Source organism: Strongylocentrotus purpuratus, unplaced genomic scaffold (assembly GCF_000002235.5).
Source record: "Strongylocentrotus purpuratus isolate Spur 01 unplaced genomic scaffold, Spur_5.0 spur5_scaffold_15, whole genome shotgun sequence".
In the NCBI taxonomy this organism is placed as follows: Eukaryota; Metazoa; Echinodermata; class Echinoidea; order Camarodonta; family Strongylocentrotidae; genus Strongylocentrotus; species Strongylocentrotus purpuratus.
In genome coordinates, this window is record NW_022145600.1 from 12,430,939 (window position 1) to 12,449,417 (window position 18,479).

Sequence of the window (18,479 nt, forward strand, 5' to 3'; positions counted from 1 at the left end):
GAGTCACGTCATAGATTGAGTATAGCTAGCTTCTTCTTCTTCTTTTTTAGGGTAGTTGCCGATCATAAAATGTATCCTATTTGTGAATTCGATTTATAAAAAAACTTTTAAAAATTAATAATTATGTATTTTAAAATAATTGTAGGTCTTTAAATATTATTTTTAATAATAAAATAGTATCTACTAGCTATAAATAAGTATTTGAAAATGAATTTATTACAAAACGTAACACTTCCGGGTTCTTGTTGTTTTCAGTATACGTAAATACGGCTAGGTTCGTTGGGTTGCTCTCGCATCTCTAGCTCCGAGTCTTCGTGCACGGGTCGGAGCAGGCAGGGCCAGGGTGAGTAGCGGGGACACTGTATACGGAGTGGGATGGGGGCGCGGCGGCAACAGCACACGAACAGACGGGGATCGTATATCCATATGCTACAGCTACGGTAGACCTTGGCATTGAGTGTTCCTAGTGCTCATTACCACTTTTCATGGTACAGGTTTAGACTCTAATCTCAATACTGTCTTTCCATTTTCATGATTTTAATAGTTTATTGACTTAATTTGTGGGACCATGAGATGGGGATTGTGATTTGTGTAGTCCAGAATCCAGATTCAACTTTCAACTTCAAGTCATTTTAGAATATGAATGAATCTGAGCTGCAGTGTCGGTGTCACTTCACATTTGTTGAGCAAACCTGGCCTGGGACTGGGAGCGTGCTGAGCTGGGAAGGCCATGCAATAACAGAAATTTTCGGTCTAGAGTTGTACTGCATCATGCATGTATGCTGTCTGGACCTCTCTATCTAAAACAACCTGCTGTTCAAAGGTGTTGTAATTATAATACATGTATGGGAAACAACTAAATTATTTGTACCTTTACCAAGCTTTTAAGTATGCAAAAAATTTATTTGTCTTTATTCATTATTATGTTTCTTGAGAATGTGACACATTAAACTGATTAAAGCTTTCATCTAAAAGTGTTAAATACCCGGTGGGGTCACTCAATGTGACTTCCGGACCGCATGACCGTTACCAAAATCGCAGAAAAAGGGGTCAATTTCAAGCAATGTCCGCGGACAAAATATTCCTCGAAATAAAGAAAATAGGGGTGCACAGGTGTCCCCGAAATTGATAAATAGGGGTCAGGAAAAGGGAAAAGAGAAAACCGGGAAGGGAAAAGAGAAAACCGGGAAGAAAAATTCTCGGAGCCGAGTCTTGTCCTTTAAATATGGTAAAATAGGGGTAAAATTGCGAAAGTGTCCTTACAATCTTATAAATAGGGGTATTCCAAAGTAGGATTTTGTCCTTGTTTTGACGTAAAAAAGGGGGTTAAATTTCATAAAATGTCCTTGAAATTGACCGCAAAAGGGGGTTATATGCATTGGTGGTAACGTTCATACGTGTCACTCTTTGCAGGGGAGTGACCCCACCGGGGTTAAATAAAAGCCCTAATTGGACCAGTCCTCCTTTCATTCGTGAGTAAAGAAACAAAAAAGAAAAAATAAAATTTCAAGGGGTATGAATAATTTAGTTGTTGAACTTAATTATCAATGACTTTTCTAAAGTAATGTTCTTTTTTTTAATAAGATGCAGTTTGATGTTGGGATCGTAACTTCAGGATCACAGGACCAATTTGGACACTTATAAAGTTGGAACTGCTGTGGAGTTGTGTACATTTTCAGAAGAGGAATTGACATACTGGTAGTGCTGAGTAAAAGCCGTCCCTTAACTGAATGCTAGTTTTTGCAAAGGATGCTCTAGCAACATTGAAAAAACAACCATGGAGGAAGGAGACCTTGGGTTTGGCAGAGGATTGAAACCTGGAGCAATATCTACATCTAATGAAGATGTAGACCTATCGCCAAGGCAACGAGTCCTGCGAAGCTCATCCGAGTCAAGAGAACATGGAGCAGAGTTAGGTGTAAGAAGGAGCCAGCATGGAGGCTCAACCAGGAGACTTAAAAGGAGCAATAGTCTTGGGTCAGCAGTCAAAACAGACCTTAGAAAAGGTGGGAACGAACAGGAGGAGATACCCATGTACGCAGGTGTGCCAATGGGAACATCTCTCAGACAACAGAAAGTGCTCTACTCTCAGAACATGAAAGACTTTCTAAAGAGGAAGGACCAGTTGAGCTTTGCAGCTGATATTAAAGGTACATTACTTTTTTTTTCTTAAATTGATAAGCACATTTTTAAATTTCATCTTAAGAATATTGAACTTCCAACTGTGAATTTGTGGATAATTTTATTCAATCTTATTTTATTTCATTTCCAGGAACACAAAAGGAGTGTAACAATAAAAAATGTCATTAACAAAGAATACAAGAAAATGAAGTACATTACAGTAACAAAAGAAAAGAAACATCAACTAATGCATTGATTACCAAAATAAATCAAGGTTCTGTACAGTGGAACCTAAATAAAGATCTCTGATATAACAAGATATTTGTTATAACAAGGGGGTTTTGCTGGTCCCAGCTCTTTATATTCTTTTGGTTTTTTACCCTGATATAACATGGTAATTTCTTTGGTCCCAACTCCCAAGCTAATGTAGACTGAATTTAAAATAAAGTGTATTAAAAAACTATTGATACCTTTGTTAGTATGATTACGTGTATCTATATTAAGCTATTCAAAACGGGGTTTTTTTTCTCTCTTTTTACAACAGTACAAGAAAATGTTTTACCAATGATAAGGTAGAATTAATTTTTGTGTATATTGTAAATTGATAAAAGATTGATAATTGCTAAAACCTTTCTTTTAACAGTATATGACTGCTACGAGTACATACAATTATCTTATGCAGCATTTTTCACTACCGGTACTCTCCCTACTGATAACAGGATCAATTTCCCTGTTGACATACCGGTAGATGTTAGACAATTTTATATTGGATGAAAAAGAGGCATAGTTTGTGATTTTGCTAGATATACTTTATAGAGGGAGAGAAATACAATATTTGTCATGTTGTTAAAGGTAAAGACCAGTTATGGTCATGCGATTGCATTGTGAAAGAAACGTTGTGGAATCGATCAGAAAAGGTTGTTCATCTAGCATCTAGCATCTGCAAGGTTCTGGAATCATCAAAATGATAAGAAATTTGGCCCATTCTTCGTAAAAGTTACAAGCACTATACACAGAAAGATGTATATGGGACTACCCTATATCTCTCACAGACCATGAGAGAAACAAATTTACCAAATATATGAATTAGTAGGCGGTTTCCCGGCAAATTTGTTATCATCATGTATTAGTCAAAACATATTCTTTCACATGATTGGTAATGAGAGCTTCCATTTCATTTTTTGAAATTGGGGCGTTTTAATACTGGTCTTTACCTTTAACCTACTTGTTCTTGATGTTTTTGTTGACAGGGTCAGCTATTCCTGCCTCATTCTTTGCTGTTCAGCAAGCTATTGTTGACCGACTCCAGGGAGCCTCGAATGTAAGTCAGTTTTCTATAGGTATATGATTTCTTTTTCCCAAGCTACCATTTACTAAATGAGCAGTGAAAATATGTAGGACTCTGGAGTTCTGGGGGTGGAAAGCTCAAGGAAAGCACCAGGAAAACTTCCAAGAGAATAAATTTGCTTTTACTGGAAATCTCAAATTTGTATAGAAATCACTCTAATACATGTAAGGCAAAATAACAAAAATTAATTGTTTCTTTTTTTTTTACTGTTTATTATTCAGAAGACAAAACCCTGTGATATACATTTTGTTTAAATAGCTTCTAAAGTGATACAAATCATTTTGTTTGTCATGCATCGCATCAGTATACTCACATAGCACAATATATGTGAATAATAAATAGGCTTGGCCAGCTATAATTAGCATGGCAGCCATCTTGGAAAAAAATTGCAAAATAGTAAATAGTAATCCCCTGCCTCCTCTTTTTTTTTTAAAGTCTGGACGAGAAACACATTATTTTTGTTATTTGGCCTAAATGCTCTAATGACCAAACACTAAGATTTTACACGTAGCCTGTGATATGTATGGACCTGTTGGTGTTATCAATATATGCCTTCAGCATAATTCTGTCATCACTAGACCATTTTGAATTGGTTAAGGTGGGGATGTCAGATCAAACTTGCTGAAAACTTAAAACCTATAAGTTTATCCATAAAGCATAACAAAATTTTTAAAAAGAACCAAGGACTTCAAGTTTGCAGTAATTTGTCAACGGAAATGTTTTCGCCATGTATGAATCAAGTAAATTTACCCTTAAATATCAGATCAAATAAAAATCTAGTTGCCATCCTTATTGATACAGTACAGTGCACATTATACATTCAAAAAGTAGGTTTATAATGATTTGGGGGGTATTGTAAATCATGAATTTTCACCACTTTTAAAAATGACCATGTAAGATCAAAACTAAACAAAGAACCACTGTTTAAACAGAAGGTTGAGTTCTGGAAAGAGGTGAAAAATAATTTGTGAGCGTTATCATTCTTATTATGCAAGTGTGGAAGAACATTAGGTAAAAAATGTTCCCTGAAAAGCATGGCTCTTCAAATGCCTTAATGTTCTTAATATAGCATGTAACATCATACAAATCGGGGACAGATTTTTTTGCCACATGTTCGTGTAGTCCCATATACATCTTTCTCTGTACAGTGTTTGTAACTTTACCAAGACTTGGCTAAATTTCTTATTATTTTGATGATTCCAGAACCTTGCAATACACACAAATTCTTATATGCTAGTTGATCAACCTTTTCTGGTCAATACCACACCGTTTCTTTCACAAATCAATCGCATGACCAGAATTACTCAACCTCATCTTTAAATGATCGTTTTGTATCATATATATATATACTGGTACTTTCATTGTACATGTACATACACTTAGTGAAATAGAACCCTATCTGTAACAAAAATGTATGTACGGTACATGCACAGTATAATGATGTGATGGGTGTCCAGTTATTGTATACACATAACAAATACATGTAGTTCACTCATGGAATACGCATCACACAAGTATATGCAAATGAAAAACCAAAATAGTAATTGAAAAACGAAGCAAAGATTTTGTTTAAAATATTGTCCAAGGGAATTAGGATGCATGATGTTTATTTAGGTTTCAAGTGTTTGAAATCAATCAAATGAATCAATATGGGACAAGTTTGGGGCTTTTGTTTAATAATAGTGGAGGGGGACATCTGTCATCTGGTGTTGATCAGTATGGTCTCGTAAAGGGTTTTTATAGAGTTCGACCTTCTCATACTCTTAAAATTTTCACACATCATGACACACAAGTCTACAGTACCACATTAAACTATTAAACTCCCCCCTCTCTCTCTTCTCTCTATTGCCCCCCCCCCCTCTCTCTCTCTCTCTCTCTCTCTCTCTCTCTCTCTCTCTCTCTCTCTCTCTCTCTCTCTCTATCTCTCTCTCTCTCTCTCTATCTATATCTCTATCTCTGTCTCTGTCTTTGTCTCTCTTTCTCTCCCTCCCTCCTTCCTTCTCTCAGAGTCTCCCAGTCTTTCTGTCTCTCCCCCAGAGTCCCCTTCCTCTAACTCTCCTTCCCAATCCCTTTTCCCCATTTTTCTTCTTCATTTCCCCTCTACCTCCCCCCCCCCCCCCTCCCCATCCTCTCCTTCATATTACGCTATTATGTTAGACATTGGGATGTATGTGGTAAGTTGAAATGTTCAATATTTCAAATTGATCAGTCACATTCAGTGTCCATTATACGTTCTGTTAAGATTTGATTTCAGTATTAATATTCAATGAAATTTAAATCATGGGTGCCCGATATCAACAATAGAGAAGTATCGCATCTTCAGTCAAACTAAATAGCTAACTGAATAGTTAATTGCTTGTTGCTCAACTATGACAATAATTACACCTCTACAACTATTTTAAGTTTTCAAAAGACTTGCTTACAAACTCAACTCTTATTTAGTGCACTTTCTTCCATGGGGGAGCTACTTTGAATCAGTATTAGTTATCATTTCATGAAATGCCTTCTTCGTTTGTTTGAAATTGTAGGAAGTTATCGTACTACAAAGTGAACTAGAAGCTTCCCAATCTCAACTGGATAGCAAGTACAGGGCAATACGCATTCTACAGAGTCAGGTAATACTCAGAGCTAGAGCTACCATAAAACCAGAAATGTTTGTGAATTTCCTCGAGTGGTTCGGATGCACAAAGTTTCAAGCCTTGAAATAATGAATCACAACCGATACAACACCAAGTTTTTGCAATTTCTGAAATTTTCCTGTCATGAAAATTGCTCTCATCTACAATTTTCCAGGTTTTGAGTTGTTTTTCAGAACCGATTGTGCTTGAATCTCAAACTATTGTTCTTATGATTACTCCAATTTTTTTTAAATTCTCCAGGGCTCTACACTCACTAATTTATTTTTATTTTTTTTGTAGGGGGGGGGGGGGGGGTTCAATGTGGGCGACAATGTGTCCCAAGCAACTGCCCTCTATATATGAACCAAATACAATACAAAATGTTCTGTCTCTGATATGGGCTTTTTTGCTGATATTTTTAAAGTTTATAACACTCAAAGTACATGTATTTTTAACACTCTACTAAGCTGGGTAAGTATTTTTTGTAGTAATTTGTCTGTGTTTCCCTTCTTTATAATGCTGGCAAATTTCCCTCTTATGACTTGTCAACAGTTTTCACATGTAAGTATTATCTCATCATTTATTTTGTGTGATTCTTTTCATTCAATTTAACATTTAGATAAAATAAAGAAGAAAAAAAATCATAGTGTCATACATTTAGTAATCTTAATCAAATATATTTCATCGCATAAAAAACTATTAATAATAATAATAATAATAGTGGGTTCTTGTATAGAGCTAATGTCAGTCAGATTTGACCCTCCTGGCGCTCCCGATTATTAGTGTTCAATATCATCTACATATTTCTCATACCTTATAGATTCTGCAGATTCTTAGCATTAATCATTACAATAAATGTAATTGAAACAAGTCAGGATCAGCCTGTTTTAATTCAAGAATCTATGATATTAACTTATACATTTGTAGCTGGAAAAATTATTATCAGAATACTGAGAGGTATTTAAAGATAAGCAGATGTTTGATGTCAAGTGGTTTGTATACATGTACATGTGCATTACATATTGCACTACATTTCAAATAAGTTAGGCATGCAATACTATTTACTCTAGGGTCCCACTGTTTAACTTATTCTGCTGCCTGTTTGTGAATAGTAAACATTCAGTTCTTCAAGTCGTGTGGGGCATCAGGGATCCCTCTTTATTTCTTTTTCTTGTACTAATTAGATCCTGATTTACTTAGTGAATGTAAATTACATGTTTTAATTCCTGTTAATGATAATGTATAGCCTCATTAGCCTGCCTTTACTGTGTTTTGAAATGATGTTTCTTGGTTGTTTGTTAAAAATGCTATCTTAAAGAAATGTGTAAAGTGCCCACTCCTTTTCTTTTGAAGTTATCCTTTAAATAGTCTACATTTGCTACATTTTTTTGGTTTCGCTCATTTCATGTTTTCTTGTTTTTATCACACCCGTTGCATATTTTCTTTCCATTATCCATTTCTGGTATTTAACTTGGAGGGGGGAAAATAAGTCGTGTGTTTTGTATCTTGAATTTAATCAGCACAATTGTTGTAAATGTGCATTTCATGTAACCATATCTTATCATTTAACCATACCACATTCTTCAAACAATGTTTTGCGAATTTAAGATTTACACTTAAAATTGGTGCTTGCACGAATGTCTCTCTCTTCTCTTAAATTGTTGTGAACATGGCCAGCTGTGCACAAACATTATTAATTAACTAATGACTTGTTCAAAATTTGGTTTGTTATGACTATTGACATAAAAGATAACATCATTTTCAGAATACCCTCCCCAGGATGATATTGGATGAGTGTCTATTTGGGGATTAACAATTGTCCCTTTCTATTGCTCAGCATGCATGTACATAAACCCCTCCAGTTTAAAGGTAATACAAAGTTTTGGTACGGGGTCATGAATTTGGTTCAAATTAACATATTGGAAGCATATGCTATCCTACCACATTCAGTGATCGTTATGTTGTATAGCTCCCTCTCAAGGCCAAGATATTAATTAAGCTATAAAACAATGTTCTTGACTAAAATCGACCAATTAGTTATTCCCGTTTGGAAATTATATATTACAACTACATATTCTGAGATTTTCATGGTCGCAGCTACCATTGTAGGCGCTATTTGAAATTGATCAAAATTTACTGGGAGCACCGGTAAATTTTTATATTCAATTTTTCTCGAAAGCAGCAGTGTTTTAGGGGCTAAATTTTCTCATGCTTATAATACATCCACAGGGGCATCCAAATATATCAAAATTGTAAAGAATCACTATCCACCCAATTTTCAAAATTTCCCAAAACTTTGTATTACCTTTAAATGTATTCTATGTATGGTGCATTTTTTTTTTAATATAGGAACAACTGAATTATTAATACCCCTTACAAATGTGATGTTTTTTGTGTTTTTCTAAACTCAAGCATGAAAGGTGAATCGGTTGAATTAGTGTCTTTGATAAATACTTTTAGATGTAAGCTTTAATTCGTCACATTCACAAGAAACATAGATCTGGAGAAATCAATTTTAACATACAGTGTACTTAAAACTTGACAAAACTTGATAAGGGTATGGATAATTTAGTTTATGACCTTATTTGCCTAATTTGCTTATGGCCTAAGTAACTCATCATAATGATCATTGGCAAAAAAAGTATTTATAGATATTTGTATTAATAAATGTATTCTCATTGAGCATTTTTTTCTGTAATCCGTACATATCTGCATTATGTACATGTATATGTGATTGTACTTCTTCTACAACCATATTGCTGCGCTTCTATTCTATCTAGTTATAAACAAAAAAAAACTATTGAATTCATCAACATACAGTGTTTGCAACCCAAACAGATATTTATTAAATTATTGCACATATATATTGCAGTCCATTTTATATAAAAAAAAGTGATGAAAATGGATAAATAAACAAAATTGTTGCTATTATAGTAAAAATATCATGTAAGTGAATATTATTTGAAGAGAACAGTTTTGCAGCCAGTTGAAATAGGACAAAATATTTGTTTAAAGATGGGTATACCAACAGTTATAATATCATTAATTTTGATCTCGTTCTCTGCTTTTAGGTGGCTGCATTGAATGCGGAAAAACAAAGAAATATCAATACAGTACAAGACCAAGCTAAAGTTCTTCAAAAGGTAAAGATACATATTTACAACAGCTCTTATTGCCTGTCTCTCTCTCTCTCTCTCTCTCTCTCTCTCTCTCTCCCTCTCTCCCTCTCTCTCTCCTTCCCCTCTCTCTCTCTCCTTCCCTCTCTCTCTCTCTCTCTCTCTCTCTCTCTCTCTCTCCTTCCCCTCTCCCTCTCCCTCCCTCTCTCTTGCTCTCCCTCTCTCGCTCTCATTCTATCTCTCATTTTCTCTGCTATCTTCATGTTTTATCAGTATCATAAATCATTGACTACTTGTACATTATTGCCATTTATCATTCATCTCAATGTGACCAGTATGTGTCATTTCCTCTACCAGCCACTCTTTTTAATAAAGATTGAATTACTAGTAACACAGTAAAATAACTTTGTTGTGCTGTATAAGTGCATGCATGTCTATTTTACTGTATGTCTTCCTAAAACTACAGAGATTACTCTTGTATAAGATTTAGAAAGCACATTTAATTAATTACATGCTTTGTTTTGTTCCAAAAGTTAGATATTTTATCAAAATGAAAGTGACTTTGACATTGCCCATTTTTTGGAATACAAATTCTTTTCTGTGATTGACATTAATTGCTTGTTCCCTCTATTTTTGTAAAGACTATTATAAAATTAACTACCCTATACGAACCCTACATTATATAACTCGCAGGCATAACTTTCACCATAGATCCCTCCATATTTCACTCTTCGTTGTTGTTCAGTCTTTTAATGTAATGTATTACAACAATTGATATGAGGTACTAACTTTCCTGTTTTTGTCTCTGTTAATAGAATCCACATTTATTTGTACTATTTACTTTGTGAAATCATTGCAAATTTTAAATGTATGTGAAATATGAAACAATTTAAACTGAAACTTAAAACGTCCTGATAACACCCCTTCTCATATCTCTGATTATCTTTTTCCATCACTGTATCTATCGCAATGTCTTGTAGGAGGTGAATGCGTTACAGTTTGAGCTGGATGCCAAGTCAAGTTCATTCATGTTCAGTGAACAAACATGGGCTCAGAGATTTGACAGGTGAGACGATGATCATCATACATTTAGTCATATATGTTTACCAAAATTGTGCTTAAAGGCATCGTTTAACAATGTTAAATCTGAGATGCACGGCCCTAAGTGTTATCAGTGTCTTTGATATGGTAGCCCTAAAAAAATTGCGCTTCAAAATGATCATGAAGTGCCTCAAAAAAGTAAAATCTTTGAATGACCGGTTTTACCATACCGTACTTGTTTTCCCCCATAGACTGTAGTGTTATGAAAACCGTTGGGAAAACACAAAGTTTGATTTTGATTTCCAATCATAAATATCTTAATAATCAGACAAGCAATCGGCTTGTAAAAGTCATGGGGTTCCTGACTGACCTAACGGTTTATAATTATCATTGCGGCATGAGCTAAATCCAGGATTTTGTTTCAGAATCTGAGACAAACCTCCTTTGTGAATTCGGGCTAATGATTCAGTGATTTGGGTTTGATGGAAAGGAGCAAAATTGAGTTGGTCTTGTCTACGGTAGTTAGAAACAAAATGTGATGATATTGAGAACCAAATTGCGTTATTGTGCTCAGGAAAAATGGTTAGATAACATTATTCTGGGAAGATGTATCAAATCTTAATAGTTTCATAAGAGATTAGCTTAAAGATCTTGTAGAAATGTTTTACGAAGAAATTGATTTCATTATGTGATATATTGTCAGGTTGAGCATAGAGAATACTGCCCTCATGGCAACGCTTCAGGCCAGGTCAGATGAGGTCAGACGCTTACATGCCGACAAAACAGGTGAGTTGTGAAAAGCTTAATTGGTATTATTAAGGGAGCATTTCGGTCAACGTAAGATACAAGTATGTTGCTCTATAATTTCATTCAAAAAGTACAGTGGTACAATAGCTAATGAGTGACAATTACAGATGCTCATTTCATCATCTCATATAATTACATCTTCATTTCTATATTTTGTTTGTATATTTCGTGATCAACTTTGTTTAGTCAGACAAATATTTCTGTTGGTCCAGTTTGAGTCATTCCCCCTCTTTAAGAAACTTTATATGGAATTCAGCCTAGTGCATTTTGTTACGATGTGATACCTCGATAGAAATAGGGTCCTCCTTGCAGTTTATTTTGCTTGAATATTTAAGGAAATAATATCTAGTTAAGATGATATTCTTTTACAGCTCTGAAGAGGGAGAGGGATGAACTTCTTGCCATGATGGATGCTAACGAGAGACTTCAATATGATAGACATTGGTCCTCTAAGAATGATGCCTGCATGAACAACTCAGTATCTGAGGTAGGTTGATAGAATGATTGAAGAAGGAAGATGAAAGGAAGAGTAGATGATGGAAGGAACGAGAGACTTCAATATGAGAGACATTGGTCCTCTAAGAATGATGCCTGCATGAACAACTCAGTATCTGAGGTAGGTTGAGGGAATGAAGGGAGATGAAAGGAAGAGTAGATGATGGAGGGAACGGGAGACTTCAATATGATAGACATTGGTCCTCTAAGAATGATGCCTGCATGAACAACTCGGTATCTGAGGTAGGTTGATAGAACGATTGAAGAAGGAAGATGAAAAGAAGAGTAGATGATGGAGGGAATATGAGGTAGGAAGGAAGGGATGAACTGCTTGAGGATGATAGTGAGAGACTGCAAAAAAGTGTTCCAAACTTTGATAGCTTTTAATAGAAAAATATATATAACTTATGTGACCTTGAATCATATTTCTTGTTAAATGGTAACTAATACCCTGTCTAATGATGCCATATATATAATTGTGCAGCCACGGATCACTAAGAGACATGCTTTTCAAAAAGTATTGTCAAAATCAACTTGTACCAAGTTTGGGCTGAAGCAACGAATGTGGGTCAAAAGCCATTATGTGTGGTTATCTCATTACATAAACAATAGCTCACTTATTAATGTTGACTATTAGGCATTTGAAGATTAAAGGTGTTAATATCAACTTTAGCTCAAAGAAATCCTTATTAGAAACAAAACTTATGATATTCTCTTCGTTATGATGATTACAATCTTGAATTCAGTCGCATCCCTTGTTTAAGGTAACCCTTCTAATTGAGTGAAACAAAATGGATACAATTTATTTGGGACATACTCTTCTTTATGAAAGTCTACTGTCAAATTCTTTGATAATTATCATCATACATGTTTTTTCTTATATGTTGGTTTAGTAACCTTTGAGTTTTCATTCGCTGTTTGATATCAACACCTTATGCTCCTTACGCGTGTAAAATGGCACAGCTGACAAGTGAGCAGAGAGAACTTAGATATCTAGAGACAAGAAGTTAGTAGGCTGTTCAAAATAATCAAAGGTTATCCTAGGGATTGAAAGAAAGAAGGTTCTGTGAAAGCCTAGATACCAAAGTTGGGTACATTTTTTTTATATGCACTGTAACATGATTTTGTTTGACCATGTCAACCTTGTCTTTCATATTCCTTTATAGCAAATGGCCGTTCTTGGGTCATGCTTATGTCGGGGTAACAAACCAGAGCCTTGCCGATGTGCAAAGACAGCTGCCTTACTCAAGAAAGATAACAGTGTTCTTAAGGATGAGGTAAGAAATAATTAAAGTAAATGTATTCAAAGACAATGTGAAGGACATTGAGGGAATATTACTTTCCTCCTGTTCATATTTTACAAAAAATAAAAGACTTTTTCATTTCTTGAATGTTCTCGCTTTGAATGTTATTATATTTTGTATCCATTCAGTGCCTTAAAGCCGCTTTATTTCATTTTTTTACGTTATTATTGTATATCATACAAATTATTGAATTTATACAGATATCTTCTATATCTTCTATAAATTTTGTCCAAACTTTGTAATTAAAAATGTACAAATTGTAAAGCTCGAACCCAGTTCTGTATATCTCTCTCTATCTCTCCCTGGCTCTATTTTTCCATACCCCTTTATCTGCCATCCTTTTCCTTTCTCTTTTTTTCTTTCTCATCGTGCTATCTTACTCTACATTCACCTCTCGTGCTGTTTCAATTTTGTAGAGGTATTCTGGTCTAGGGGATAAGTCACCCGACTGCAGATCACAAAGTACGGGGTTCGAGTCCTAGCTGCCACGGTACTAATGTCCTTTGGCAAGAAGTTAATTTTCATTTGCCACTCTCCAACCAGGTGTTAAATGGGTACCCGGTAGAATGCGAATGTTAATGTGGTTGGATGAACAAGTGTGCTCTTGTAAATGGCGACTGGCTGGAATGCTCCCCAGGGAGTGGAGAATGTGCATATATTGTGTGCGGGTAAGCCTGAATTCGATGACCGGGGTAATAATATGTCTGTAAAGCCCTTAGAGACATCGTTGATGTATTGTGCGCTATATTAATATAAAAGTGGAATATTATTATTATTATTTGAAAATCCAGAATTTCAAGTTAAATGAGCACCTCCAGGAAGCATACCTTGTTGCCGATGCCTTCCGGAAAGCCTTTGAAGAACAGCTCAACCGCAATTCCATGATGAGCAGAGATCTAGCCAGCACCCCTCAGCATCCTACCATGAAGGATGGTGAGAAGAACGGGATGAGACGAAGACCACTCCAGCTACCATGGATGAAGAAAGCACAGCCAAAGAACGGTATCTACAATATTCTATATGGGTGTATCAACAACAAAGAACAATCTCTTGGTACCAGAGATGTTAAGTTTAAAACCCCACTGCACTATACTTGCGGCCTCTATATAGCAAAAATGCCTAATCAATGCTTGTTGGTCCCCCATGATCCCCTTTTTCTTATGTTAATTGAGAGCTGATTTGATGAGATGACCACCTGTCAGTGACCTTGCAGGGGGGTCTAATCCCCCTGGAAAAACTAGTGCAGACTGGATTTAATGCAATAGTCTTTTTGGTCAGAAATCTCCATCTGGCATACTTTGCCAGGGCTATTACCCCTTGAATGCAATTTTTTTTTGTCAGTGCAGTTAAACTTGTAATGCAACTGTACACAGAGTCTATCAGGTCCATACCCCCCCCCCCCCCTCCCCGTCCCCTGTAACAACAACAAATTAAAAATACATCCAAATTACTCCCATATTATTCTTTATCACTATTGAATCAGTTGTAAAAATGACTTGCTTGTTTTGATTTAGGTCTACATTTTTTATATAAACCGTTCATAAACGTAGGCCATCACTTAAAAGTATTACAGTGTTGGTAAAAGTTGATGTAGCAAAACAAAAGCAAACTATTTTCTCAAATGGTGTTGATTTATTTAAGTCTGTTCATTACTTCATGTATATTGACATAATTGTTCAAACAAATCTAATCTAGGACATTGCCAAAGAGAGGATGTTGGTCAGCTGCTAGCAGAGACGATGGACATACAGGCTCTGCTGGTCAGGGAATTGGACGAGGTCCACCACGAAGGGTCAAGGAGTGTGGGGATTCAAGTCTCTCAGCCAATGCCCGATCTGATTAGGAACATGGCAGAACTGGTAGGCATCTGTGATTTTCTGTGCTTGTCCCTGTGTATGGGGAGTCAATCTTCCACTCAATTAATAAAACTTCATTATTGTTTTCTTCAGATGGGGACCTAACTTTCATTCTCTTGCTCTCTCTCTCTCTCTCTCTCTCTCTCTCTCTCTCTCCTTCCCTCCCTCTCCCTTTTGTATAATATCTCTGACATTCTCTCTATCCATATATGCTCCAGGCTTTATGTCATCAAGGATATAGATTAAGTCTTTACATTTCATTTTGGGTTTTAGGTCGCAATGATATGAATTTTGCATCGATTCAAAACACTTTTGATTCTTTGGGTGACTACTTTAAGAATTCAGTAAGTGTCGGAAATCAACAATGAAGCAATTATGGCTGGCACCTGTGTTATAGAACTTGTTTCCAAGACAATTGTTCTATCTATTTAGCCTTATCAGTCAATTGATATGACAGATTATGTGCTTATTGCTTATATTTGCTGGAAATGATAAATGTTTTTACACATTTACTTTTTTTGTCTTTATATCGGTGGTGTACAAAAAACAAAAAATAAAATTACAAAATCCATGATATGGTATGTATGTATTTAAACTTTGTTCAACTTCCTCCGTATTTGTAAGCTATAATTTGTACATGGCCTCTCAGGATAACAGCTTTAATACTGATAGAGTTACCCTGTTTAAAGTGGGACTGCACTACTTGTAGCTACTTGCGCCCTCTATATAGCAAACAATGCCTAAGCGGTACCTGTTGGTCCCCCATGATCCCCTTTTTGTTATGTTAATTGAGAGCTGAGTTGATGAGATAACCACCTGTCAGTGACCACACTGGTTGGTCTAATCCCTCCTAGTGCAGACATTCTTTAATACTGATATAGTTACCCTGCTTAAATAAAACAAATAGATAAATAGTTTTGAAAAATAAACCTCACCAACGACTTTGCTTGTACTTTTCTTCTTCTTGATTCAGCTGAATGACAAGAGTGAAGCCTTAGCTCACCAGCGGTTGGTCACCAAGATGTTAGCCAGACGTACTCAAGATCTAGAGGCCACCATGAAGAAATATGGTGACCCTTGAGTGAGAACAGTCTTCCAGGATGCTCCAGAAAACTTCAACAGTTGGGAAAATAGATCGGATTCACTTGCCCCAAAGTGTTTCCTAGAAGGATTATTTATTTTAAGTAACTCAATTGTAAGAAATATGGCAACCTTGATGCTTCCAGGATGCTCCAGAAATCTTCAATATTTGGAGAAAATAGATCAGATTCACCTTCCCCAAAGTGTTTCCTAAGAAGGATTATTTTCATTTGATTATCTCATTTGTGAGTTTGGTGAATTATATGAACACTGGAGATTTTCTAACACCAGGTTTTAATACTCCAACATATTTTTGTGTGCATGGTTGTCTTTCTCAATTTTCAAACAGACTAAATACAGGTATTTAAATGTTAATTAATACTTTGCTTGCCTAATAAGGAATTGGTGTTTATACTTTTATTTCCTGTTCTGATAACTTTGATTCATTTATTCTAAGGAGACACAGAGGCTGTACACAACTATACCGAGAACCGTTTGCTTTTGGATTGTGCTATTATTGTTTGATATTTTTGTTAGGATGGATGCTAAGAAAGCAACTTTGTTCTTATTTGTTGGCAGTCATGGGACCTTCAGTTTTTATTCCTATCTGAGGGACTAGGATATGGAGGATTGATACCTTGAAATAGAGTACTACATTCCTGACTGGGTTTTGAACCTGGGATCTGCTGTTCCACAGATCATTGTGCCAAACTAAACCACTGGGCCTTCTGGGCCATTGTAAATAATATAAAGTATATTTTCAAAGTGATTTGGCAAAATTGCATGATAACAACAAAAAAACATATCCTGTCGATCAAATTGTGCATGATGCCATCGTAATTCACTATAGAAGACAGATTTTGAATTTTAAAGTAAAGAAAAGAAATAGATAGGGGGCTGAAATTGCTGAAGAACGCAATATTTAATTTTAATTCAATACGCTGACTGTTTATTTAATTTCACCATATTTATTACATTCATATTGCAACAGTGATAAATAAGCATTTATAACATCATCAAGTTAACTTCTCAACTCATAAGATGAATTTATTTCATCGTATATTGGCATTATGTGCTTGTAACAATATGTTCACCTGTACTGACGTGTGTACTTATTTCATTGGGCTCTAATGCTGATTTTTCTTAAGATGTAATTAATTCTACTTGTCAGGCTATGTTTTATATTTATATTAATACTTATTCTTTGTGACAGGATATTTCTAAATATTATGAAATATGCTGTCAAGCCTTTCTGTAAAATTCTATTCATGGACAGTTGCTTTCACTTTTTTGTTAGCTTTAATTGCATTTTTTCAATGTTAATGGTCAACAAGGACATGAAGACACAAATATCACAAAGTAATACTGACCTTCTTTTCATAACAACAAGGTCATGATTATTTCGCAGTGAAAAATGATGAAAATAATGAAAGTTATAAATGTTTAACAAAACCACAAAGATATTTATGGTTTTTTGTAAGCGTCACTGTGCGACACCCTCTAACATTTAAATGTTTGGAATGGTATATGGAGCCAATTCATTACCTTGTGACAATTTACATTCACCTACAATTTAATTCAATTATAATAATATAGTTGGGAGAATTCAAAAATCGATGAGATCGGTTTTTCCCCAATTTTTATCATTAGTAATGGTTTTCGCTCAAACTTTCAGATTATCTTTAAATGTACATCAAGCATTGAAGTCACTACCTTAGCACCATTTTCTCTCATCTGAACAATGTTAACAAGTACCTTTAAGGGAAAAAAGTATTTGTCATGCCTTGCAGATTTTTTAAAGAGGCTAGCTGAGTTACTTGGTGTATTACGAGAGGAGAGCTATCAAAACTAAATTCATACATTTTCATATGTTACAACTTTACACCTTTTTCTGAATTAACTTTGAACAAATTAGAAATTTGTAACGTAATCCAAGTATCTACCTTTTTTTCTTTCATTTCTTTTTATAGTGGTCAAGATTTCGCTAATTATTTCCTCTTGTTTGGCTTCCAATCAAAGCATTTTTCATGTATTTATTTATCATTAGTTACAGTACTCGTTCATTTATTATTGTTATATAGACTTCTTCATACCTTGGTCTTTCTTAATATTGTATTATTGTGAAGTGTGTTCAACTACATGTGCTTCCAAAGTACTAGGTGTATTCAAATTTCTCTGTAAACCAAATATGTATTATTATATTTATTTGTAAATTCTAACTTTACTTCCATCTGTGTTGTAGATGTGAATACCTGGTGTTTGGAAGGTGAATTTAATGTGCATGCATTCTTGTGGGAGCCTTAACAATTTAGGAAGATTTAAAATATTGTGCCTCGTGGAGGCAAGTTGTTTCCAGATGAACAACACTCTCTGTATATCTGTATTTTTATATCTGGACTTTTCAATTCCTGCATCATATCTTCAATTTAACCTTAGAATACATGACACATTCTGCATTCTTCTTCTCTCTCTTTCTGTCTTTATATCTCTATTTCCCTTTCTCTCTCTTTCCGTCTGTCTCTTTATCTCTGTGCCTTTTCTCTTTTTGTCTCTTGATATTTTACACTGGTTTGTAACATTTTGTTAGTGTGTATTAATTTTGTGAAAATATTTTACTCTGGTACCATGTTGTATTAATCAAGAGGCTGTTCAGATCTTTCCAGCTATTCAGCATTATTAAGTTACCATGTGTG

At 35.1% G+C, this 18,479-nt stretch overlaps 1 protein-coding gene across 4 annotated transcripts; it reads left to right on the plus strand.

Moving 5' to 3' along the window:
* Positions 1-259: 259 nt before the first annotated feature.
* Positions 260-17,288, plus strand: LOC593723 (coiled-coil domain-containing protein 125). 4 transcript variants are annotated; one of them, XM_030985602.1, is made up of 13 exons: positions 260-343; positions 1,591-2,150; positions 3,372-3,442; positions 5,998-6,084; positions 6,640-6,648; positions 9,159-9,230; positions 10,184-10,269; positions 10,948-11,030; positions 11,423-11,538; positions 12,713-12,823; positions 13,642-13,852; positions 14,546-14,709; positions 15,680-17,288. In XM_030985602.1, exons 2-13 carry the CDS (start codon positions 1,778-1,780, stop codon positions 15,785-15,787), a joined length of 1,491 nt encoding a protein of 496 aa, XP_030841462.1. In that variant the 5' UTR covers positions 260-343; positions 1,591-1,777; the 3' UTR covers positions 15,788-17,288. The 4 variants fall into 4 exon arrangements, with proteins under 4 accessions (XP_030841462.1, XP_030841463.1, XP_030841461.1 ...); XM_030985603.1 differs by lacking the exon at positions 260-343 and adding an exon at positions 356-488 and having other exon boundaries at positions 1,585-2,150; XM_030985601.1 differs by lacking the exon at positions 260-343 and adding an exon at positions 356-488.
* The last annotated feature ends 1,191 nt before the right edge of the window (positions 17,289-18,479 follow it).

What these genes read in the sequence shown, in the direction of transcription:
- LOC593723 (XM_030985602.1), top strand. Translation starts at nt 1,778, where the DNA reads ATGGAGGAAGGAGACCTTGGGTTTGGCAGAGGATTGAAACCTGGAGCA. An exon ending in CTTTGCAGCTGATATTAAAG is followed by an intron (nt 2,151 to 3,371) that starts GTACATTACTTT and finishes TTTTGTTGACAG; the next exon opens with GGTCAGCTATTCCTGCCTCA. An exon ending in AAGCTAAAGTTCTTCAAAAG is followed by an intron (nt 9,231 to 10,183) that starts GTAAAGATACAT and finishes AATGTCTTGTAG; the next exon opens with GAGGTGAATGCGTTACAGTT.